This window comes from Ptychodera flava, chromosome 22 (assembly GCF_041260155.1).
Source record: "Ptychodera flava strain L36383 chromosome 22, AS_Pfla_20210202, whole genome shotgun sequence".
In the NCBI taxonomy this organism is placed as follows: Eukaryota; Metazoa; Hemichordata; class Enteropneusta; family Ptychoderidae; genus Ptychodera; species Ptychodera flava.
The window spans coordinates 18,601,728-18,628,271 of record NC_091949.1 but is presented as its reverse complement, the minus strand read 5'-3'; the positions used below and the strand labels follow the sequence as shown (position 1 = coordinate 18,628,271).

The 26,544-nt window shown below is 36.5% G+C and overlaps 2 protein-coding genes and 2 long non-coding RNA genes across 4 annotated transcripts in view; 2 read left to right on the top strand and 2 right to left on the bottom strand.

The window, feature by feature from the left end:
* LOC139122871 (zinc finger SWIM domain-containing protein 8-like) overlaps positions 1–10,006 on the bottom strand; it is a 34,859-nt gene extending 24,853 nt beyond the window's left edge. Inside the window, exons 1-2 of the mRNA XM_070688693.1 lie at positions 9,285–10,006; positions 6,425–6,578 (exon numbers count right to left, since the gene is read on the bottom strand). Coding sequence (XP_070544794.1) covers positions 6,425–6,578; positions 9,285–9,450 — 320 coding nt within the window. The 5' untranslated portion in view covers positions 9,451–10,006. The remainder of the gene's footprint in view (positions 1–6,424; positions 6,579–9,284) is intronic.
* A 262-nt stretch (positions 10,007–10,268) lies between these two features.
* On the top strand, positions 10,269–14,950 carry LOC139122872 (uncharacterized). The gene is made up of 4 exons (XR_011549546.1): positions 10,269–10,428; positions 11,327–11,573; positions 12,085–12,216; positions 12,595–14,950. It is a non-coding gene; the product is annotated as an uncharacterized lncRNA (long non-coding RNA).
* Positions 14,951–15,479: 529 nt separating this feature from the next.
* LOC139122870 (uncharacterized) lies at positions 15,480–19,177 on the bottom strand. Its single transcript, XR_011549545.1, has 3 exons — positions 19,013–19,177; positions 16,492–16,568; positions 15,480–16,094 (listed from the first exon to the last, which is right to left on the bottom strand). It is a non-coding gene; the product is annotated as an uncharacterized lncRNA (long non-coding RNA).
* A 23-nt stretch (positions 19,178–19,200) lies between these two features.
* On the top strand, positions 19,201–24,682 carry LOC139122869 (small ribosomal subunit protein uS11). The gene is made up of 5 exons (XM_070688692.1): positions 19,201–19,343; positions 19,622–19,772; positions 21,691–21,852; positions 22,849–22,925; positions 24,534–24,682. The coding sequence occupies exons 2-5, from the start codon at positions 19,624–19,626 to the stop codon at positions 24,599–24,601; spliced, it is 456 nt and encodes a 151-aa protein (XP_070544793.1). The 5' UTR covers positions 19,201–19,343; positions 19,622–19,623; the 3' UTR covers positions 24,602–24,682.
* Positions 24,683–26,544: the final 1,862 nt, after the last annotated feature.

The window sequence follows — 26,544 nt, the reverse complement described above, 5'->3', positions numbered from 1 at the left end:
AGGAGATATTCTGTATTACTAATAAATGTTCATGAGAAACACAGCAGATGATGTTTGTGTAAATTGCATTATTATACTACGTAGGGAAGACATATTGCTGGAAAACACCGTTGTTGGTTCAACCTAGCCTTGTAGCTAGTCCCAGTCTCAGACTCAAAAAGACATGTCTAGTGCCTTGCCCCATTTTACCCATTTCTATATGTAAAGTTGTTTCAACCAGCAAAGTATGTGTCATATTGAACAGAATGCTGTACAATTTGATCCTGCAAAAACATACATGAAATCATTTTCACTGACTTGATTTGCTAAGACATACATATGCATGGAGATTTTTACTGACTTTATCCAATTTAGATAATATGCATGTATGTTAAAGCAGTGAATGCCATCGTGATCTTCTCGGTTCCACGATTTTTATATGGAGTTTGAATGACTAAATGGGTTGAGACAAACAAAATAAAGAACTGTTGACTTTCAGACTTCCAATGTAAAGACAGTAAAAATCAGCATTAGAATCAAGGAACCAAACAGTTTCACTGCATTGATATACCAAGGTGAACCCTGGTAAAATGACCTTCCGGGGAAACCTGGTGACCTTTACATTCTAACCACCCTCAACAGAGACAGAGTTTGCTTGTGAAACATGCTACCATGTTAGCAGACTTTGTCCATGTGTTTCTGGTGCACATTGTATTCATGTTTGTTTTTAATAGTCTCCAAACGGTCAAGTCTGTCATGCGTATTATTTGGGGCACATTATTCAAATGTGTTCTATGATATCAGTTATGCTTTACAAGTGGTTATAACCAACTTGACCAGACTGTTACACAAATGACTCTGGCAAACAGAAAGTTCACCTGTAGGGATGTTTTTTTTCTTTAAATGGTGTTAAGACTACAATGCAAGTAAAAGTTGATTGTTTCAGCAGTGAGAACTAATTCCCTCACCAGGTTATTCATAGAGTACATTGTCCTATAACATTGTCCTAGTTGCAAGGAATTTCCAAGGAACACAAAAGGACTGCAAAGCCTACGCCTTCTAAATCAAAGAGATGGACAAAGGGTGTATTGGCGCATCAAACGCAGGCAGATTCCCTGGGGTATATTATATTTTGCAGTATTCTCAACAACCTGCAAATTTGGACTGGCTAGTTAGCATAATGATTGCTTTTCAACATTTGTTCATTAATTATTCACACAAGAATATATATTGCCATTGCATTGAATACGGAATGGGTCCTAATGTGACCATCCTGGACATACTAAATGTGAATATTTAGAACAGGCGTGTTGTCTACATACATACCACAATTGCACAATTCAAAACAATTCTGAATGTTTTACACATCCATATCCTACAGACAATGCAACTGTGTACATGATGTACGAATGAATCAAAATGATAGATTTTAGATTTACAATACACTTCTGGACACTTTTAAAACCATGCCGGTACACCCTGAGGGCAGAGAGATTGCTGCTTTAAATAGATTAGAAAACGAACATAGTGGTAACCTGGTGAAAAGTACACCTGATTTTAATAAAATGTCAAGAATGTACACCCACGTTTAATAATAATGAATGAGTTCAAACCAGTTCATCACGAGTCAACTCAAAACAGTAAAATTTCATTCATTACATTTTGATAAATGGTTTATCCCTGTCATTTGGCAAACCTAAATTACTCACTAAATGCACACAATGTTTTCACAAGCATTATAATCTACTTAATAACTTTGGAAACAGGTAAGAATGGTTGTTTTATCTTTGACAACAGTAACAATTAGCAGGATTATTTGCTAGGCTTCATAAAACATGGAACGTGGTAAACAGTATAAAAGAGTTCCAATGTATGGTGGCTAGCATGTTGACAAAGAAACTTTCACACGTTTTGTCTACAGTTACACTCAATTGTCTGACCTCTACTGTATCTTCAACACTCAAGGACTGTAGTTTTTACAATTACTTCATTGCCAGCAAATTCACAATGTCAAGTAAGTGGACTCATGTGTGTGAAGCAAGAATTTTTTTTTACCCATTCCTTGATTAAAACCCATTAAACCAATATATATAATATTGAGACAACTCATGACAAATACTATGTATAAGAGATAGGTGGTAGACCATCTTTTCAATTGGGTTAAAAACCGTTTGACCTTATTTCTCAGCTGAAGGTGTTCACATCAAATTTCCTGTAGACAGCTCCATGTTCACAATAATGACAAGGGAAAGGGAGGGGCAAAATGGTTTGGGTCAAACCATGGCACTGAAAAAGATAATAAACAAGATATGCTATTCCGCCTCAGAGGGGCTGTACACATACATGTACAAGGTGAATTAGCTTTTAACATTTTTACTCCTATTTCCATGTGACGGGATACTAGTACAAGATGTTCCATTAAAAACTTGGGATTAATTACACATATAACAGGGGTTATGGAAGATTATTATGCGACTTGAACACAAATATTAATTGAACATACTATATAAAGCTACCAACCATAAGTACTCCATAACAGCCAACACATCAGTGCATTTCTGAAGCTTCAAAATTACATTTAAAATAAATATTGCAATTGCATCCTTTAATTTGTGACATGTTTTAATTGAGTTTTTAACATCTCTTTCAGAGTATCTAGAAATAAATAAATGAATAAATAAATAAATAAATAAATAAAAATCTAAATATAATGAGAAATAAAATGGAGGCTTTGACAAGGAATTACATTTTTGCTGACTAACTGGGGTGTGTTACATGTTTTAAGGCTACACCCCAGCTGGCTAGCAGTGTTTGAGGAAGTAACCTTTCAACCCTACAGATCCTGATGTGCTTGTCCACTAACACCATCGGAAATGACGTGGATACACAATAAGACAATAACATACATGTACGCATAGCATACAGGGTAATAATTTACCAAGACCCTGTGAAGTAGAAAAAATATCTAAAACACTAGAATTGGGAAGCAGGTACAAGGGTCGGAAAGGAAGTTCCTCGTCACAACCACTGTGTGTATAATTTGAACGGAAAAGAATGACCCTGGAGACGTAAATCCACGGAATTAATAACGTTTCATTGTGAACAGCCAAGAATTTATCCCTTTAATATATGTGCCAAGTCCAAATTGATAAATAAGTGAACTGACCTGCATAAAAAATTCAAATACCACTAAAATATTAAATAAATATTGACTTGTAAATTGAAATATTTACATGTACTAATATCACACTTTTTATGACAGTCGCCACAACATTTTCTTGTAGAGGGGCTACATATATAATTGGATCTGACAGTTTGAAAATTGAAGGTTTATAGAAATGATTGGGAAAATAACCATGTAGTTCAGAACACATACCCATTTTATAAAATCTAATAAAATTTAGCTTTTTAAGGCTTCCTTTGGCAATTTCAACTATACATAATTTTCATAACGGTAGATCAATATTTTCACCAGATGTTTTACAACAAGTACTATAACGTCTACTACATTTTGTATTTCTGCTATAAAATGGTTCATTGGCATTTCTAGTCTCATTGGATTCTCAATAATGTAAACATTAATTAATACTGTTGGGAGCAAGTCATGGAAAATGAAGGTACACTATAAAGGACAATGATAACAAATATGCTGTGCAATATACTTTTTACACAAAATACTGTGTTTAATGGTAGAGTCCAAATCAGAAGTCATCACTCCTCCTACAGAATGGTTTAGTCTCCCTGACAATGATATTTCATAGAAGTTGGCATATGGTATACACTACCTCCAATTTCTGATGATAATGGATAGGATTAGATCAAAAATTGATGCCAACATTGAATGTTATTTCAAATGGTGGAATTCTCCATGGGTTTTTCCACCAAATGATAGCAAAAACCTTCCAATGTTTACAAAATTTATTTACAAATTGAATGATCGGAAAAAGAAGCTACCCTGGTTTTCTTAGAGAACAGTAAATAACTCTGCTCCAATTCATAAAATTTCTACGTGTGAACCTACAGGGATAAGTTTAAAATGCAATATTTTGTGAGTCTTAGATGTAAGTTGGACCGATTTAACAGGACACTATTACACTGGGTTTGAATTTCAACGAAAGGAAACCACCTTCAATTCTGTTGGATATATTTACATTTTTTAATTTTTCAAAGACATTCACTGTCAAACCCAATGGCCTTTAGTAGCAGAAATTTGATAATGGCTCAGCGCTATAATCACATCTTTCACTCAACAACAGGTATGAAAGTGGCCGATAATTGCTTTGAAGTCACACATAATTGTACTTAGTCTATTAGATAAGTATATCGCATCAACAGAAGAGCTGTTCTACTCTCATTCTCATTGGATTACAGTAACCTCTTGATGAAATGTGTATATGCAGTGTACACATAGATGGAGTATCTCTGAAGATTGTAATCCATTCACATCTAGGAGTAAACAGTCAATGACTTACAAAGGAAATGATGTTACTCAAAATGTTCTCTTAGAGAAAAAACAAATAGCCTTTCAACTTTGGGCAGTTGTGAGGGTTTTATTCAAAGCTTGCAACGGCTACAAAATAAACCTTAATCAACCCTTTCATTCCTAAATCCATGTGTTGAGGTTCACGTTTACTATAGAACACAACAGCACTGGACCAAACCATTGTGAGAAATGGGTTAATTATCAGATTTTTTTACAAACTGACAACCAGTAGGCATTAAAAAATTGTGAATGTTGAAAAATTTGTCAGAAATATTCCAACACATAGTGTGTACACGATAACTATAGTGCAAACACACACTGCATTTCCCAGATAATATATTTTTATCAAAGTTAATAATATGTGAATAATCAGAAGGAAACACTTCATAGGTGTCTAGTACATGCAGTTTCCTTTTTTGAAAACACATGAATTCCAGTATCCTGAAAATGGGAGAGTTCAAACTTTTCCAATTCTTGAATGGATTGACTTTCTATTTGTAAAGAAAACTGCCCAAATCTCAGCATGGATATTGGGTAGAGAAGCGGAAAGTTTCAAAATGTCAATTGTGATGGAGAATATATTATACTTGCATTATGCCTACTGAGACATTTTGATATGCCACTGTCACTGATTCAAGACTTCTCTTTAGACTCAAGAAAATTTTACATCAGAGCAAATAGAGGGATGACAATTTTGAATGAAATTCCTCGACTGACACAAAGAATTCAGCAATAGTAATATGTTCACCCCACTGCCCACTCACAATTGATAACAATGGTTTCACGCCAAACCATGGTGGTGAAAAGGTTAGAGTTCGATAGCAAACTGCATGAACACGTCGGATACACATGTATGCCTTCATGAACCTTTAGAGAATGGGCCTCAGAACATGAATAACCACACACATTTTCTGCACAAAGGCCATTCCTGTGTGCGAGTCTGACAACTTCTGAAACATATACAGATTGAGAGCCACAAATTTGATTTTACAGAATATCTTTTGTGCAGAATGGTTGAATAGAATTCTTGGAAGCAGTTTCTTGACTTCTTCAATGCCAAAAAAATTGCATACATTCAATCTTTTGCCTGTTTACTAATCTCACACATTAGTACAGCATACTAAGAATGGAAATTCACAAATGTCATTGATAAAAGGCAGGCACCCAATGAAAATTGATCAGTCAGAGCTGAGATGGTTATCCATACTGAGTGGTACAAATATCATACAATTTTTGACACTATTTATATTCCACATTGGCCATTTTATGCTGATATCAACAATCTAAGGAATACAATCTACATCCTAAAGTGTATATTACTTAATGGTCTCCAGAACAATTTGTTCGATATAATTTGTCACACTACCCTTACTTATACAGCAGTAAATTATCACGTTTGTTTGGATAATAACATTCTAAAAAACATACTGTACTGATATTTTTTTGATTTCACCTTTAAAATAGCTACACGTTAGATTTTGTCTGTAGCTGCTTGTGCAAAACATTGCAAAAGGAAAGAAAGATTTGTATTTATTTCATAATTACATACCGACATAATTACACACCGACAGCAATTATAAGGACTCAAGGGTTGATGAAAGACCACATTTCAAAGCATGCATGCTTTGAAAACTGCACATTTGTACACACTGTGTACACTTGCACTGTTGGATGGTCACGTCATAGATGAGTGAATATATGGGCATGAGACTCAAAATTTTAAGCTTCAAATTTTCCATATTATAGATAGTATATCAGAAGACAGATCTATATTTAACTGTCTAATAATATAAGCTCTTTGCTTTATTATTAACATATGATAAGCGGTGGCCTATCACTCTAAACTCCCTACTAGAAAACCACTACAGATATGTACATGTACATGCAGTCGAAAAGAACTTCATTTTTTTATGTAAACTATTCATTTACGTGTTTATTTATGTATTTCTATATCATATTTACCTGATATCCTCCTCATTCTCGGGAAAACTCCAGAATGCAATCCGCAACTGTAGTTGTTCCGGCACTGGTGGATACACACGTTCAACATATTCAAATGGCACATGACATGCTACCACAATTGCAGCCAGCTCCACTAGTGGCATAACCTGACATTCTGTCAATGCAGGAAAATGAAACACAAACAATATTAGACTAAACAAAACATGTTTGAGAGTAATTACACTTAATTCTAAAACAATATGATTAAAAATTAATATGAACGTTTTCAATATTTCAATATTAATTATGATATATGTAGTAGGCTTTCCTTCAGTGATGAAGTTTTTGACCTTTTCACGAGTGGATCCATTTGGACTTTTTTAATTTGATGATGCGCCTAACTATAAGGTCGTAAAATTTGATGAAGTCTTTGATGATCAGGACTATAACAACTCATTTCATTTTGAAAATTAATCGAGATAGAGTAGAGTTAGAACAGCTAATCTTCTTCTGAACAACACAAAGTCCAGTTGATTATGTGCTAATGCACAGGTAAATAGTCCCTAGTGATAAACCATTTTGGTATTCTTCAATAAACTATAGTCAATGCCTTTTCAGCGCTACTTTAAAACTAAACCAGTACTTGAGAACAGAAAATATCACTAAGGGTTTAATTGTGTGAATAAAAATGAATTCAATTCTATCCCATGAAAAAATGACTGATGGGCTTATGGGAACAAACTTAAGGAACAAAAATTTGAGTAATTTTAAAAACAGAGTTTCTATAAGTTTCGTTGTACCTTCAATCATATTGTGGAATACGATTATGTTTGTCACATGATAATTATCCAACTTGCAGTTCATGATTGAAATTGTTTTATCAGCCCCACAGCTTTGATAGTGGGTGGGTATATGCGGTAGGGCTCATCAAATTGAAACATGGGATTCTCTCTGTTAATTTGGATAAAACACAGGAAAATCCACACCACATGGATCACTTATGTCCTTGATGTGTCTGCTAATTAACTTAGTACACCAAGAGAAGCAATCCTATCTTTGCAAGACAAAGGTCACACAGCCATATCTGTCATATCTCCCTATTTGTTACAACTCAAGTATCTGTTGACCCTGAACACTGCATTGCAGGGCATGCACATGTAACAATTCTAAAAACTTATTTTACCGCATTACATACCGTAAATACTTCACTTTATGCAACTCAAAGCAGGAAATTGATGTAAGGAACAGAAAAATAGGAGTGGTTTATTTCCTATTGTGTCCTGTTATGTTTACAATAAAACACCCCTCAAAAGTTTTCTTGAGATTCTGCACACTATGTCAATACAGACAGTGATCAGATATCACCATTTGACTCTACTAAAACCTTTTCACAGCTACTTTCTCTTCAAAAATACAAATACGGAGATGTTTGGAGAACACCAATGATGTGTAGTGCACATGTAAAACTCAATGAGGGTACTCAGTACCAAACTGATTTTTCCTGAATCGTGTTTGCCCATTTACATGTATCGACATGTACATTCATTGCATTTGTGTGTTTTGCCTATGTCTTGTTTCTTTGTGGACTGTTGAAAAAATTTGAAGTAATCACTTGATAAAAGATTTTAAATTAATTACAGTTTTGCGACTTTAAGCCAGGAACAAATAAATACATATTTGAATTACTCATGTAAGTGACAGTATGTATCAATTAAAGGGATGTGGCAACTTGAAAGTAACAAATAATTAATATTCATCAATTTTCACAAGTATCCTTGGTATAAGTTGTTAATTGATAGTCATTGTGACAATTGATTACATTGTAAACAGATGGCTTTGTCCCTAACCATGTCACCACCTCCTTATCAGCACTATTCTGTTTATCTAGCAATAAAAATGGGCTGTGCTATCACAGCTAAAGAATATCACAGAGGTGCGATATTTACATTCCATGAGAAATGTCTGTGATTTTCAAGGTCAAGCAGGTCAAATCAGAGTGTAATTACCCAAGGGCTTCAATGGGTGAAGGTCAAAAATTCCACGCAGAAGAATTTCATATTTCATTTCTATGAAAATATCAACATCATTAATACAAGTACAACAAAAATGGCACAATACGCTGACATTACATGTTAAATTTTGACTACGTAAATGAATTATTCTCTCAGAAAAAAGAAGTCAGTTTCCTGGGGCAGCTGCAAATCTGACAATTACATTTAAATTCTAATGACAGTCACTGCATATAGCCGGTAGTATTTTACTACCGTAACAGGATGACAGCAACCCTGCAACAGATACCTGGTTATCATAATTTACTCCCATGACTTGCTAGCGAGTCCATATGGAATACGTTTGAAGACTTAAATTACCCTTCACACATATGGCTATATATTCTGATAAATTTTATATTTTGATTGTTTGCTGTATACAGCTTTTAATGTGGGGATTCCTTGACTTTCCTTGTTCAAATGTCTTTGCTTGATACAGAAAACCGGTAAAATTTCGATAGAAATTTGATGAAACATGTAACTGTCCCCATCAGCTGGCATCATGTTGCTGTGCAGCTACACATATCTATGAGCTGGTAAATGTTTTACATTCACGCCGGCGAAAACTGATGGGTGTTGATGAAATTCGTTCATATATTATCCCGTTATATTGGATAAAATAATTTCGAAGGCTGTTATGTTAATTCAATGACTTTGACCCTGCGTCCTAATAATATTCTATACAGTTTGCAAGGTCGCTTTTGTCTGCACCGGTGCTGACGTCACAAGGCCATCTTTACAGCAAGGTCGCCGGGTGTGAACATTTCAAAACCCGTAAAATAACGAAGGATTTTTCAGTGAAGGGCAAGAAATTAAGAAAAATAGATACCAACCTTCCGGAGGAGTATAAGGCACATTCCCGGCCTTTTTCCACCCCCTCCAGTTGTTGCAGACGCTCTCCGTCTCGCTCAGCCAGGAACACAAAGAGTCCTCTTCAAACCGATCGCTGTCTTCGAAAGAAAATTGATCACCATCCTCCCAGTCAAACATAAAATCCATATCGTCTGCTGGTCAGTTGAACCCCAAGACAAAGTCCACAATTGTAATACTGTGGTTGTCTATGAAAGTTCAGTATCAAACATCAGGCAACACCTCAAAAATAGAAACGGATGAAATTGTTTCTCTGTACAGAATTCCGTCAATTCATGCTAAAAATTATTTACTGTTCCTCCTTTATGTATCGGTGAAGAACAAATTCACGTTATCCTGAAACAAACAAATGCGTTACTTTGTTCTAGTTATTACAGGAAGACCATCTTGGAGATAGATCGGCTAATCTTCAAATTACAAAGTCCGGCTACAAAATGAAAACAAAGATGGCCACCTGATCAAAGGACTCGGATGTATCTCGGGTTCTATCGGGAAAAATCGGAACGTTAAGTCCAATGCTGTCCTCGCGTTGAAATAACTCCGTTATTCTGAACAACCTGAGACAAAGTAGTGTGTTGGAGTCTGCAACGTGAAGCAAAACCCTGAACTTCCTGTAGTTGATCGAAAAACACCGGAAAGTGACTAATATATGTATGTTCTCGTCTTTGACCAACTCACAAATGTTAAATGGATTCCCTAGCTGGGTTACAGCTGCGTAGCCGACTGAACAAACATTCAACGAATTACCGATTTTACGATCGAATGTAAAACTTTTCAGAGCAGAAATAAAAGGAGTGAATGCAGTATTTTATAGTTACTAAATACAAGAAAATCAAGATAGAAAAAGTTCTGTCTTCGATAAAGTCTCGGTTACCCAGACTCCTCTGCGCTACCGGCGAGAAGAGAGTCTGGGAAATGCTATGGCACGGTTTGTAACACAAAATGGCCGCTGACAGAATTACGGACAGACGCTGATTGGCTTATCCGTCAGTATGACCCTGGGTCACTGCAACTCGACTGAAAACATGGACAGCCATCGATGGAGACCGATTGAACGCTGTAATTGAAGCGTCTTTGACCTTGTACGATATATCATACACGTTAAAGGTGGGAATTTCTCGTTCTATTTGGTCTAGTTAATCACCACATAGTTTAATTTCTCAAAATGCTAGCTCGTTTGCCAATGCCACACTTCATCTTCTCGTTGCCACACAAATGAATAGTTGTACCAGTTTTTCTCGAGGGTCTCTGGTGTACAGACCATGGGTGTAAGGTCTATTTTTTACATCCATGTACAGACTCAGACAGGCATTGGAATTCAGTAACTGAATCAGTTGCTTAGATTACATATCTCGATTACCTGTACCGTAGCTGCAATGATTGCAGGAGGAGTCGCTCGTCTGGACTTTGTACGCGACCCCAAGGTCGCGTACAAAGTCAATCCAGACGAACAACCCCGCCCCCCTACAATCATTGCAGCTACCAGGTCGCGTACAAAGTCAATCCAGACGAGACCACAACCTCCGCTACGATCATTGAAACCACCCATACCCATACATATTATCGAGCGGAGAAAACAGTGCCAATCACATTGTTTTTGACACTGACTGTTCACAGTTATTTTAAAAATAAAGCTTTAGCTGCAAAAATTGTACGATCATTTTTCATAAGTAGATATGTGCACAACCCCATGTACCAAAAAAAATACTTCAATTATTTCTGCTATATTGTTGTTGTTGTTGTTGTTGTTGTTGTTTTGTGTGTGTGTGTGTGTATGTGTGTGTGTGTGTGTGTGTGTGTGTGTGTGTGTAAGCATATACACTGGAGCAAAGGGTAATGGGTCTATGGTGTAAGTAAGAGAGCCAAAAAAACAAAGTGACAATACTTGAAGCCTCAAGAATCCTGTCTACATTGATGACTTTTTTATCAATCTTGTGCTTTCATAACTAAACATAGAGCCTATTAAAACCTTGTTGGTATTTTTTTATAAATACATTTCCATCAGGATAAACAAGTGGAGTGCTTAAAGCATCTAGTGAATGGCAGTGAAGTCATGACAGTATTGCTGACCGGCTATTGAAAAACTATCATCTATGCTTTGTTACTGAACATACTAAATGAATATCACAACAATCCTCGGATGAACCACAAGGTTGTTTTAGATCTCAACACTGGTGTCCCTTATGGCTGACCAGGTGAAGCGTCTCAACGTACAGTACAGCTGAGTGATCAAGAACAAGGCTCTATTACAGGTTTGTTTATATGATCATGTGTAATTCCATTTTTTTATTTGTAAAATGTATGGTAATGTCAAATAAATCATATCACCTAATTTTGAGAATGCTGCAACTATCTATCCACTAATCTATTATCAAGACTTGTGGGACCATATGTTATTTAAAACCTACTACCTTGATGTATTTAATAGAAACTGAACTGCATTACTTTTATGAAATATTATCTCTCAATAAGTGTTTTCATGCATCCCATATGGGTGTAAGCTGGCATATAATAATATGACTCGAAACTTTCTCAGACATGTACAGTTATATTGTCAAGTACTGCGATGGTGTGGTGTTACATGTAAGGGTGTGCAAAACAGTTATTATCAATGGCAGTATCAACTATTGAAGGACAAAATACAAAATGCAAAACTACATACGATTTGTCATTTCATTCTATAAATAACATGTGTATTTTCCCAATATGACATATTCAACTGCAGTCTTCATAAATACAGTATTACATATTTTTCATTCACAGACAGAGATAGTGCCATCATGCTACTCAGTCCAGAAATGCTATTTAGTGGTAATTGAAGAAATCATCTATGCCAATCAAAGTACAGAGACACCTTTCCATAGTTGTCGATGAAGCACACTGTGTTGTTCAGTGGTATGTGTCAATAATTAATAACGTGTATATAAAAATATATGTCTACGTTTGTGTGTGTATACATAGTATAAATTATTCAGTTATACTTCAAAACTTTTATCACATTGAATGTCTGAGTGAGGAATGTAGCTGCCATCAGATTTTTCAGTATTTTGAAGAAATATTGTATAATGGTAAAATCACCAATTTTGCATGAGAATTGAGTGAAGTGGCAATGATAATCATCATATTCAGCACAATGAAAACAGAAAACACTTCAATTTGAAAATTGATATGAAATATTACTAATCCTGCTGAGATAGAGATGACCACACACAGCTTTATGATCTCCCACTCATAAAAATGTTGACATGTCTATTTTTATTTTTACTTGTACAGGGGTAAAATACTATGCTCACATTGGCGAACTACAGAGTCTTCTTCCAAGAGCTAACATGGTAGCACTCACTGTAACAGCAACTCCAGATCTGAAATAAAGAAAATGTTATGCATGGAAAAATGTGAGCTGGTGAGATGTGATCTTGACCGCCACAATATATTCTACCAAACAATACAGGCTCCAACATCAATTGCTGACACATTCTCTTGGCTTTTTGAATCTCTGAGATGCATGAAGACGCTAACTAAGAACCACATAATTTACTGCAGAAATATCAATTCTTGTGCTTATTTTTACAAGTATTTTATCATTGAATTAAATGAAGAATCATGGATTGGGTCACCAACATTTCAGAATGCACTGTTTACCATGTACCACCACTCCACACCAGTGAAACATGATTGGTTGAAAATCATTCAGCAAGACTGAATCTAAGTTGAGAGTAATCATAGCTACTGTTGCATTCAGTATGGGAGTGGATGCCCCTGATGTCTACATGTCCATTCATTGGGGAGCTTCTAGATCCTTTGAAGGCTTTGTACAGGAATCAGACATTTGCTATGGGCAATGTGACTGTGGGGAATGCCCTATACGTTCTGGTTTGATCGCAGAGAGACTTAACAATGAGGAACTTTGTGCAGCTGCTAAGGATGCCAGACAACATGAGCACCTGATTAGTAGTATTACTGACGAACAACACGGATCATCAAACAAGAACTGACCACATATAGAGATTAAATGTCTTAGGCTTTGATTTCATCAATAGTAATGACTAGGTTGACAGATGCTGTCATTTCTGATATTGTAGACAATATTCCCTACATCATTGTAAGGACGATACACTCACAGAGTTTGTGTTTGATTCACATATTGCCTCAGTGGTGTGGAAAATCATTAGTGAAAAATTAGAGTGAAACTATTAGGATTTACATACAACTTAACATACTTGCATTCAGAAAAGTGTCATGGTTTCAATATGTCTATGCTGAACAAGATCTGGAATGCTGGACTTAGAGGGCTGTAGAGCAAAAGGATTGGTGTTAGGCTAGCTGCATGAGAAAACGAGAGCCACAGATCCTACCCATGTCCCATGTGTAAGTACCTACTCTAAGCAAACAGAATTCCATTTGTGCCTCTGCATGTTTTTCTCTCAGCTATGGTCTCATTTTCTTGGCTTACTTACTGTTCGGACCATATTTAGTACCTACCCTAAAAAGTGTCTTTACTGTAAGTAGATCCAACAGGCGCAGAGAAGAGTAAATCAAAATTTACTGGTTGATGTCCATTAATCCATTCACACATTGCCATCTTGGCTTGCCCTGTGATGATTAATGGACATCGACAGACAGCAACAGAACTTTGATTTACTTTGCAGTGCTCCAGTTGGATGTACTAACAGCAAGACTGTTTTGTCAGGGTAGGTACTAAATTTGGTCTGAATGTGAAAAAGCCAAGAAAATAAGACCAGAGCGGGAGAAAAGCATGCAGAGGCGCAAACGGAATTCCGTTCGCTTAGAATATGTACTTTGGCATAGGTAGGATCTGTAGCGCTTGTTTTTTTCCGGTACAACCCACGAGAGCTATGACTGCAGCTATCTTTAGCCCAGGGGAAAAAAATTCTTGTTCATCAGATTTTTTGCGCCAAGCTTCAGAAGCGGCTAGCAATTTTTTTTCCAAACCAGCAAAATCTACCAGTAATTTCACCGGTAATGATAACCTGGTCAAGATTTTGCAACACTCTTCAATAACAGAGTGAATTGCGTGCAGGAGTGCAGCAGATCTAGAATAAACATGTATTAAACACAAATGGTGGATACAAGCAATAGTTGTGCAGATCCACTAGGGGGCAAGCTTCAAAAGCCCACCTAGTAAACAAATTTTCAAAATTTCAAAAACATAAAATTCCAAATCTGCAAAAGTAGAAGTGGCGATTTGGATGAACAATTTTTTTCCCTGGCCTTACTGTGTAGTTATATTCAAAACAAATTTCAATTTTGCTTGGTCTTCCCAGTGTATTGTGATCTCCCCACTGTATAGTGATCTCAGAGTCCAATATTTATCCAAATACTATTACACACTGCCTACAGTGCAAAGTTTTCTTTACTGTTACTAGACCAGAATGAGACAGTCATTCAAAATTAAGCCAAGTCTATGTGTCATGCTTTCGAAAGGTCAAACTCTGTATTTGAATGAGTATCATGAGAACTACTCTGTGTTTTGTTAAAGGCAGTATTATTTATTTATTCATTTTGTGATTGATGATTTTGCTCCCTCCATACCTGAACTTCATTATGTGACATGTACACTTTTGGGCTGGTGGCCTCCAATATTGTAATAAAAGTTATTGATTTACACAAACTCAGAAGATGTATTGAGAATATTTGAAATCTTTATTTACTTTTGACTACCCATGTCAATAAATATGACATACATATTGACAGGGGTGGGGCGCATGTATTTTCCTCAAGAATTTGAAGGGTGGGTCACCCAAAAATAATCCTGGAAAAAATCAAAATCCCCCTCCCCCAGATGTAAAAAATTAACACTCCCTTACAAGTCAAGACTTGTAATGTTCCTGTCTTGATGTCTGTATGTTTACATCACAGACCTACATTGTACTTTAGCATGGGGTTTAACAATGGAACACATGAATCAAAATGAAAGGATCTTGTTTCCTCACTTGTGTTCCTTGTTGGTGTCTGCAAGATGCCAATAAAAGTAATCAGAGTAATCAGTCAAGATAGCACACAAAAAATCCATGTTCAGCAATGAAATCTCTAGAGCGGAATGAAATTGGTGGTAATTTGCAATGCGATGTTCAAACAGATGTTCTGTGATAGCAAAAAAAATTCAAATCTCACAAATGCACACAATTACAACAGCCTGTGAGTGCACTTTTTCAGAATGCCCATTTACTAGTTGAGTATTCTTTTTACTTTCCATTTATCCACCTGTGTTATTCTTTGGGATCAATATTACAGAAAATGTCAGCATAAAGTTTGGGAAATGATCATGTGCCCTCCCTGACTTATGTTTCAACTCCTCATATATGTTCACTATCAACACTAGCTTTTGTATGTGTTCCTGACTGAAATGCAACATCGAGTTCTTGAAGCTAATGCTTCTCTGAAGTTCTCAATGTCATCACAGTACAACACAGTCTTTCCGATCCTGGCAACAGCAGCACTGGTGTGATTTAGTCCCAATGATTTCATTCTTTTCTCAGCAAGTCTATTTGGGAGTTCCATGACATAGTAACCGTCAAAATTATTTCCTTCTCCTCTCGATAAGTTAATGAACCTATTCCAGGTTATTTGATGACTGAGCCATGGTGACAACAGTGCTTCGGTACTTGCTTGGAGAAGAAAACCCTCAAGTCTATACTTGATCTTGTGACTAGAATAATAGACAAGCATAGCATATCTCCAATGCCTCAAGCATCTCTCTCCATACCATAGGATATATCAGGCTTGGGAATACGGGTCGGAGTTGTTATTACCTGTATCACATTAAAAAACAGACATTGGTTTCTATCTATTGAATATATACAATGTAATTAAAAGCACAAATAGTATTCTATAAGATTCTATCACATTAAAAGTTAATAAGAATAAAATTGTTATGATCACAGTTTTAACAATTTTGGTTGAAATTCACAAGCTGAACCTTAAAAGTGCAAGTAGTAAGACAGTGTCCAAAATAACATCAGATGTAGAATTTGAGTGGTGTCACATTTGGCGATTCTTTTTTTTTGTAAATTGAGTGGTTAGAGTACAGACACATCAGAATCACAAGTGTATATGATATAGCAAAAATAAAATGTACAAAATTGTATGGTCTTCAATACCGCAGGTATAATAGCCTTGAAAATCAAACTTAACAGAAAATATACATACCTTTTGTGTTGTAGTGTCTGTTTTGTTCACTTCATAACTTGTCTTGGGGTGATACAGGAAGTGGTTACTTGAGAGATCTGCAATGGATCCATAACATATGGCAAGTTATCTCTAAATGAACACATACTCTGATGAAAATTGGATACGTGAATTGGCTTGATTTTCCCTCATCTTGTTTCCTCTGTAGAATATCATTTAACATTTGGTCACACTGCCATAAGCTTAGGGCAGCACTTAGACAGTTGAGGGCCACATGGTAGTTTCTGAGTCTTGTAATTACATACCAGGGCTCGACGTAAGGTCAAATCATCCACTAGCCCGAAGGACTAGTAGCAGTTCATTTTTAGTAGTCCTAAATGAAATCTACTAGTCCTGCTAAAGCAAAGCCAAATGTTGCTCTCATGTTGTAAAGAGGTGTATATAGACCATTCTCATATTTTTTGTCGTAAAGGTTTTTAAACCAATAACTAACTTTCATGCAAGACTAGCACATTTGCTTACTGCAAAATGTTTAACTTTGAATCATATATAAACCACAAAAATAACCTGAATGAAATGTCCTGTGTAGGAGGAGAGGTCATGAAAATAGCCTATTGCCATCAAGAATAAAATCAGAGGTAGGGATGAATTTGTTGGAAAATCCTTCATAGCTCAGGTAGTGCGCCATTAATTTGCAAAGAACATGTTTGTTCATGCTGGGGACAGATTTGTTTCTCCAGAACTGAAATTCATACAGCCATTCACAAATGTTCCTGTGGAGTGCCTTCATATTTTTGACATATATCACATTTTAAAATTGACCAGCTTGTGGGGAGGACCTCTCATTTGTAATAATGGTTTGTGAAAAATTTTGTTTTTAATAGTAAAAATGATGCATTTTACCATTTCATGTGCTTGTGTCTTTTATGAGTTTTTGCCAGTTACTGTTACAAAATTTGATTAGCACAAAAATAACCAATGACTCCCAGAAGTGATTGGATACAACAGTTTGATACACCCATTTCATACGTTGTTTATTCACTACTGTTTTAAGGGTCACTTCACTATTATTGCCTCAATAATTTACACTTTTCCACTAAAATGGCAAAACAATAAGTTGCTAGCACCAAGTTATTATCTGTGAGGAATTCCCTCACCTGTACAAGCAGTAGCAACTTGCCATAGCACTGTTTTGGCAAGCTAGATGGCTCTTTTTAAGATCAGCTTCAATCAAGCTAGGGGGTCTTGACTATATATGGAGGTCAGCATGTGGAGGCATTCTAAAGCAGGGTCAAGCTGGCTACGAACTATCGGAGGTGTTGTTTGGGAATGCCCCTGAAGAAATCTCGAGAAAAATCTTCTTTGAAAGGCAAGGATACAGTGTTTGAACGAAATTGTGGGGTTGCTCATGTTTTTAGGTGAAGGATGAGCTTCAAGCAAACCAAAATACACGACGTGCAGACAATTCCGTTTGATGCTCAGCGTTGCATTGAGCCATGTTTCCCGGGGCCATGTTACTGGCATGTACAGTACAATTTGATTCTCCGCAGCAGGTAAACTGTTTCATTTTAAGTTGGTGATCAATAAAGTTTGCTTCACTGTTTCACTGTCCAATTTGTTTGGGTAAAAGTTAGTTTATTTTTATATAAATGATCGAGGCTTGGTTCATTCTTATCGAATGAGTGGCCCGGCGTCCCATTACTCATTAGTTTGTAGTGATAACTTTCCTGGGCAGCTACGGAACTTGAAAATTGCACTAGTCCGCAGGACTACCTCCGAAGACATTTTTACTAGTCCTCTTGAAAATTTACTAGCCTCGGGCTAGTGGGCTAGCGCTTATGTCGAGCCCTGTATAGATGCACAGAATAGGGCGAACAATCATGACAGTGTTTGAAAAAAACGTGCTTAGTAGCACTATCAACCTCTCGTTATGTAAGACTTTGGGAAGTTTGAAAAATATCTTGTGGTGATATTTTCCTGCGCGAGGTGTTTGGAAGTTTTTCCGGTCAAGTTTCAGAAGTGTGTAGGCAACGTAATTAACTTGCAAAAGTATGGGTTCGCTCACAGTCCCATAGAGGGACTGTGGTTCACTGTTTATGGCAACACTCATTAGACAGATCATGGAGGTAGAAGGAAAGACAGATGACATGTATGTGGTCGGTAGTGATTAGTATCGATAGCTATTAAGATATATCTCCGCTATATAGGAGACTGGGTACCGTACGTTGTGAGTTCGAACCCAGTTGAAACCACCGTATATTGCATACATACCGCATTTGGTGTACATGGAAACATTCTTTTTTTCTAGTCGCCAATCTCTCAATTTTTGCGATCTTTTCCACAATTGCACAAACTCTCCTAGCTGCAGTACAGTAGCTCGACTCGAGGTTTTGCCTGGGTATTTGGGTCGGACTGCAAAACCATCTGGTTTTGCCGCCCGACCCAAATACCCGGGCAAAACCTCGAGCTACTGTACTGCAGCTACGGTCTCTTATGAAAAGACAACAAATCACACACACAGACATTGCCGAGAGTCACTTACAGCATGTGTCGTCTCCGCTGCGTCGTCTCCATGTTTTCAGTCGAGTTGCAGTGACCCAGGGTCATACTGACGGATAAGCCAATCAGCGTCTGTCCGTAATTCTGTCAGCGGCCATTTTGTGTTACAAACCGTGCCATAGCATTTCCCCAGACTCTCTTCTCGCCGGTAGCGCAGAGGAGTCTGGGTAACCGAGACTATCTTCGATAAAATTTATCTTCGAGGAAATTTGTCAGGAGAGATAAGGGGCTCTGTTGCATAAAACAACGCGCATTGCGAGATTTCAAGCGAGAGGTCGTTCTTTCCTCATCAAGTCAGCCATTTTACTTGATCGGTAGGTCAAAACATGGTATCGAAATCTGACGGCATCGATCAATATATATCGAATACAGAGTAAATCGTGATGAAAAATAAAATATCAAAACCCTCCTGTCGCTGTACATTCGTAATTTGGAATTTTTTTACGACGCAAACCCTATAAACCCCCTTCTGTTAGGTTGGGTTGTTCGTACGTAGACACCACAGAGTTTAGATCAAAATGTGATGTTGTTTTGATGTTGACAGATCATAGCCTTTTGAAGTAATGAACTCTACATTCTCGCCTTCTATTAGCAATGGCTCCTCGCAAAGGTAAAGAAAAGAAGGAAGAACAGCAAATTAGCTTGGGCCCTCAAGTACCTGAAGGCGAGAACTGTTTTGGTGTTGCACACATCTTTGCATCATTCAACGATACCTTCGTGCACGTTACAGATCTTTCTGGCAAGTAGGTATACCTTACAAGTAGAGGCACATCTCCTCTTGCGAGTTAAACAGGAATTGAAGACTGGTGGACACAAATACATCCTTAATATACTAACAAAATAAATTTTCTGTAATATGTCGACCAATATAATGTAGAGTTTTCGATGTGTGAGGAGCTGGAGGCCAGCCTAATGTTAGACGTAATTTGGTAGAGTGTACCCACCAATCTTTTCTTGCACTTCGTTTCATTTACCTTATTCACTGATGTCTGTATGTATAATGTTATGATACAAACTTCTGCTTCCTTAGTTGTTTTGAATATAACTATGGAAACTATTAAGATAACAAGTCTATACATGAAACACATTCTACATCGATATGTGGCCGATTTCAGTATCATATTATTTACACATCATAATATCTGCATCAGAGCTTCAGTGGATAAATTGTTAAGTTCATAGGTGTATATGTAAAAATTTATTTCAAGTTTGATTTTGTATAATTGATGGCCCCAAACACATGATTGAATGTATTGATCGATATACAGTTTTTCATTGGAATGCTTGTAAACCTACTGCCCCTAACAGGACTACTCTCAAAACAAAGGGTTAACTTTAGTTTGTTTGTGTCCAGTGGAAATTTACTGTATGTGTGGACTGGTGTGCGTTTGCTGTCATGAACAGTTGATTTGTTAGTTCTACATTTCTAGAGAAGATGACTTTTTGCAGTATTTCACCGTCTTTTAGTGTCACTGTAGAATCATTCAAGGAAAACAAATTATACCTTAGGTGCATCTCAGTGCATCTGTATGAATATATAGCAATCTTGAAGGTTTATAGGATGTGGCCACAGGTTCAAACACATCTATATCTACAGCCTTTACAGTTGTTTAAATTTCCTCCATTTGATCAGAGTATGCCTGACATGTATGCGTCGATTTAGGGACCTTATCATAATAGATAATTAAAAGTGTGTTCCCATATAGCTGATATGATATTTTCTTGACACTCAACTAAGTGATGTTTATGTTATATTACTTGTAGTGGTACAGAACAAAATGTTTTGAAATACGTTAAAAAAATTCTCAAAGAAATGTGTGAAATGTTGAATTTCAGGTGTCAAATCGACTATAAACTTATAGTCTTAGGTATTAGACTAAGGGTATGACCCAGAACAGCTACATTGTCCAAAACAACTTAAAATCCGTTATGTTTACCCATTTTGTAACAACCTTTTTGAATAGCAGACGATGAAATTTGAAAAATGTATCACTATGAAAGACTTTCATTACACAATGCAAGTAATTGTCAATATTATTTGCCGCTCAAATTGTGTATTGCTGGACACGACTTAGGCAATAAACACCAAGGAAAGTGATGTTTCAAAGGATGCTGTTTTCATAGAAATACAAAATATGTGATGAAACATGTTATGCACAACCAACTCTCTGTGTTCTGACATTCTCTACCGTAGATTGTTGCTCTTCCATCGGGTATCCATATGAACACCCCTGAAGAACATTTGGCAACTTCCCCCGGTGTGGTACAAATCTGTACTTCTCTGAGGGTGCTGTAATGTGAAGAAATGCAAATACATCCCCTAAGCTTATGTGGCATTGAACTACAGCCTATCATGGGTCCAATGTTCTTCAGTCTTCCCCATAACTTTTAAACTCTAAGAAAGAATATTACTGCATGGCCATTTAGAGTCTTTGTCTCAGGATAGCTAATAAGTATCTGCTGTCACTCACAGCTGAACACTATGTTAACATTCAGCAAATGTTTCAAGACAGCAAATTAAAAAATTGTGCTCTCACATCTTATTGAGCATTACATTACCAGTTGAAATTATAACCTCAGTACAATATTTATCTTCCTTTCATATTAATGTTTGAAAGATAATGGAAGTGTTGTGGTTTCAATTTTGTGCGTCTTTTCCAGAGAAACGATATGCCGTGTCACTGGTGGCATGAAAGTGAAGGCTGATCGTGATGAAGCGTCACCATACGCAGCTATGTTGGCTGCTCAGGATGTAGCCACAAAATGCAAAGAGATTGGAATCACAGCACTGCACATCAAACTTAGAGCAACTGGTGGAAACAAGTAAGTTTGTTCTTAATCGTCCTAATGGTGTGTGTATCATAGGTGTTGCTAGATGTATGGTTTTCAGTGAAAAACATTTGTGGTTGAATGTGCCTCAAAAGCAGATAATGGGATTCAAATTCTCAATGGGATCCTATAGATTGTTCTTTCTCTCCTACAAACAAAGGAATTTGGAGAAAGCATAAATAAGATGATGAAACTTGATTTGATAAAAGTTTTTTTTTAGCAGTGTGTATTCATATCAAAGAGCATTAGTTTCGCAAAAAACAGGGTACCGTGCTCCTAAAAGTAAACAGTTTGCTTGTGAGGATAGTATTTTCCATTGTAATCAATAAAAATTGGGTCATGTTGCTAATATTTGGATTGGAGAACTAAATTAATGTGTGTCATTGTTTGGGATTCAAGATGGCTGCCATTTCCTGTACAAATTCTGTGGGCAAGAACAAAATTTTCTATTTCTGCAAAAACTAGACAGGAGTCAGACCAGGGAAGTTCAAAAATCTTTCTTTGTAACTTTTCCTCCCTTAAGTTACAATGAAGGATGTCTTCCAAGAGTTTTTGATAAATCAGTTTTCAGTTTGCACACGCTGTCAAAGATTCAATACTCAAAGCACCCTAATAAAAAATTTCAGTTTTGCAGTTGCATTTATCACAATTGTTGAATGCTTTTTGTGGTGCTGAGGATGATAATTAGCCACATCAGCCCTGTGTTTCTTGTCATTGCGTAATTACATTTTGTTCAAGAACACTTTCGTGATTGCTTAATTTCCAGTTATGTGCAATTCAGTGAGTTTCAAAAATTGAAGACTGGACGAAGTGTATTTTTCTGAAATACAACAGGAAACAAAAATCTGATTTTTCTTTTGGTTTAATGCACATCCATATATGATGACACCCATATCTGTAAATGTGTAATACCTGTTGGTATAATTTTGATATAAGTGTTTTCTTGAAACTCAGTTATTGAGGGACAATTTTCATTATTCTTAACCACAGGACAAAGACACCAGGCCCTGGAGCACAGTCTGCTCTGCGTGCTCTTGCACGTTCGGGAATGAAAATTGGTCGCATTGGTAAGTTGTACAACAAACAGTTACTTTAAGTGTAATAAAGAAGTTGTGAACTTGTGGGTTTGCATCAGTTTTTCCAACTTTCATCTCCTTTGTGGACTTTTCTATAAAGTTTACAAAGTAGAAGGTGCACAGTATACATGTTTACAAAAATATTAAAACATATACACTGTATCAGTTACACTATATTATCAGTAGAACAATTACTGAAGTCTTGATTTTAATCTTGAAAAAAATGTGGTTTTGATCAAACCATGAAAGCAGTTTAAAAAGTACATTTCCAACAACATCAGCAATGAATACGGCATTCTTGTGTTACTATGATCTCCACTTTTGGAGTATTGAACAATCAGTCAGTGTTTCATCAAGGACACATGGATTTTCCCCCTTTACCAGAAAATTTAGAGGGAATTTCACCAGTTAATGTGTTCTACTTACAAGTATCTCTAAGGTGTGACTGGCAACATTTCATTGAAAAGGGGGCTGTTCCCCTTGACAGATTACTAGGGGGTACCAACATTGCAACAGAGGGGGAATCCCCATCCCCCTGTCTAGATGAAACACTTCATCAGTGCAGTTGCTAATGTGGCATAAAGTCAAGCCTATCAGTAATGTGACACATTGGACTCTGTAGGCATGATTTAATCTCAAATTTGTCAGTAGTTGATGGTGCTTTGGTGAATATGTTTATCAAAATGATGGCACTTGCAAGGCTACACCACGTTTAAAACTACAGACAATCAAGGGAGCTTCAGAACTCTGATCCAAACAACCTTGTTGCCAAAGTGAAGCCCGTGGAAATGTCAGTGTCATCAGGTCAGGGACCACAGTTGCACAGACAAACACACATGGATATTGTACCAGAAGTACTGTCTCTTGCAGTCCTTGTAATGAACGTTTTCCTTTCAGCCTTTGTATTTGGCTGTGGCCTTCATACAAGGGGGGGGGGGGGGGGGGGGGGGGGGGGGGGGGGGGGGGGGGGGGGGGGGGGGGGGGGGGGGGGGGGGGAATGCCTTTGGTTTGATGGTGGCATTTTTAGCTGTTAACTCACGTGATAACTTTGGTGGAAGACGTTGAATTCCAGTATTAAGAATTGCACTGATACAATTATAAAATTGCTATAGGGCCTCAACCTTTTCACCTCGAGTGCAGTGCACCCTTGTGAACAGGCCCACAATCACTGTTGATAGGACATAGAGCATGGACACACAATGAAGAATCCCCATAGACACAACATGTTGCTATCTATAGAACACATGACACTGTATGTTCTCAACATTGATATTGAATTCTCAGTAATGTGACCCAGTTTTTGAAGATGGCCGGAAATTTTGAATTAAGAGAAAGTGTTACACACACACTTGTCCATTCTGTTACAAATGAATGTCATTGATAATGTAGTGAAGAGCTGTATCATTAAAGGAGTGGAATTCAAAGAGTATCTGAGAAAATTTCAAATTCTGATATCAACTACATGTACTTATGGTCCTTTAACAAAACACTGCTGATTGGTTGCCATCTTGTTAATGTAGATATTCAGAAAAAAGTAGCAAAATGTTTTACAGGATGTGTGGGCTTAAAATTTTTGTTTGTTTGTTTGTTCATTTGCAGAGGATGTAACTCCAATTCCATCAGACAGCACAAGAAGAAAGGGTGGCCGCCGTGGTCGTCGTTTGTAAGAACTCAGTCAAGCGATTCATCATGTTATGTAAATTATATAGGAAAAGGAATAAAGCGTGTGTTCTCATTGCGACATACAATTGAGTTATCACTGAATTTATCCAAATGTCTGGTGTGGAAAGTGAGTTGTATAGTGATATGTACCCAAATATTTGCGATGAAAGTTGAAGTGATCTTTATCTGTCAGTGTCCAGTAACTATCACTACCAATGAAGAGTTGCTCAAATACCTGCTTGTATAGAGCGTTCCTAGTCCACTAAACTTCTATATGAAAGCTGTAAGTTTGAACATCCCGTTGATATTTCTCCAAATGCCTACAGCTGGATGGATAGTTCATTTCAGTGTCCTCTATCTGTATGGAAACTTGAGTGAGAGCTTTCCAAGTGATAGTTATTAGAGTACCCATGTGGGTGGTATGTTTCACAGTCCCCCAAATATCTTTATGGAAACTGGAGGTGTTAGCTTCAATGACATATTCAAATGCCAACATGGATAGTGAGTTAATTTTGGTGTCGGAAACCTGGACAGTCCTTGAAAATGAAAGTCCTCGAAAATTGATGAGCCATCCATGATTTCTGAAAAACTCTATGATTAGGCATGGTCATGTAAAAGTGATACTTGGAAAATTGTATTTTTGAGCTAAGAAATTCCTTTAATTTTAGAGAACTCTCAATATTTATGGCCCAGCTGGAAGAATTTCAGAAGGCACTCAGAAATTTTGAGTGTGACCCCTCTGCCATAAGACACACACGTACATGTGTGTGTGTATGTGTGTATATATATATATATATATATATATATATATATATATATATATATATATATATATATATATATATATATATATATATATATATATATTTGTGTATATATATATAATATTTATGTATATATATATATACTTATATATATATACATACATATATATGTATATATATATATATAATATATATAATATATAATATATATATATATATATATATATATATATATATATATATATATATATATATATATATATAGTATGTCAGTATGTATTTACAATTGTACATATGCATGCATGTATATATGTATGTATAACTGTCACAGGGAATATTAGACCCGACAGTTGATGATGTCAATCATTCTGACACTAGGCCTGTAGGCCTGTACAAATGTTAAGTTTATATCAGTTTCTTGCTGTATCATTCCGAAATTACATAATGAAATTCAGATACATTTGTCTGGTATATTAGATGACTGCTAGTGAACTAACTTTTTATGTTACAGAATATTAGGGCAACTTCAAAGTATATTTAAAGTGAAACATAGACATGAAATATCCTTAACTCATGTTTGATAAGCAAGCAGCTTTTTATGATATGACCAGACTGGTTAAGCCATGAGAGGTGTCTCCCTTCTGATGCTGCAATTTTGAAAATATAATGGTGAAGTAGATTCATAATGATATCTAGAATGCTAAATCATGCCAGACCTCTACTACTTACCCAGTTACAACTTTAATCCATACTCTGTCAAGTCATAGACCTCAAGAAAAACTTTAGGTCTGTGGTCTAGTTTATTTCAAACCAGAGGCATATCTCCCTGCTGTTCCACTGTAACAAAGATTTGAACATTTCAAGGCCTTTGACAACAGAGATACCATAGACACAATTTGTAACTTAACCTGACATAGCATACGATGAAACCACTGCAAAAATGAATTTACCCCGGTAATGGTCAAGACTTTCTATAATACGGCATTTGCGGCTTTTATAATAGGGCATGTACAGCCTACAGGATGAGTGAGTTGTCATGGAGAGTTCTTTGTATTGCAGTATACTCAGGGAGAAAGATGAGAAAACGTGTCAGCTTTATAGGGCAAAAATAATTTTTTTAAAATCATCAAAAGTTGAAAAGCTACCACTTTCATTTTCCTTTACGGCCTCGTCTACGAAGTTGT

Bases quoted from the DNA above. Each gene is read 5' to 3' on its own strand.
- LOC139122869 (XM_070688692.1), top strand. From the start codon at position 19,624: ATGGCTCCTCGCAAAGGTAAAGAAAAGAAGGAAGAACAGCAAATTAGC. The intron at 19,773-21,690 runs GTAGGTATACCT...CGTCTTTTCCAG, and splicing joins GTTACAGATCTTTCTGGCAA to AGAAACGATATGCCGTGTCA. The intron at 21,853-22,848 runs GTAAGTTTGTTC...TCTTAACCACAG, and splicing joins AGAGCAACTGGTGGAAACAA to GACAAAGACACCAGGCCCTG.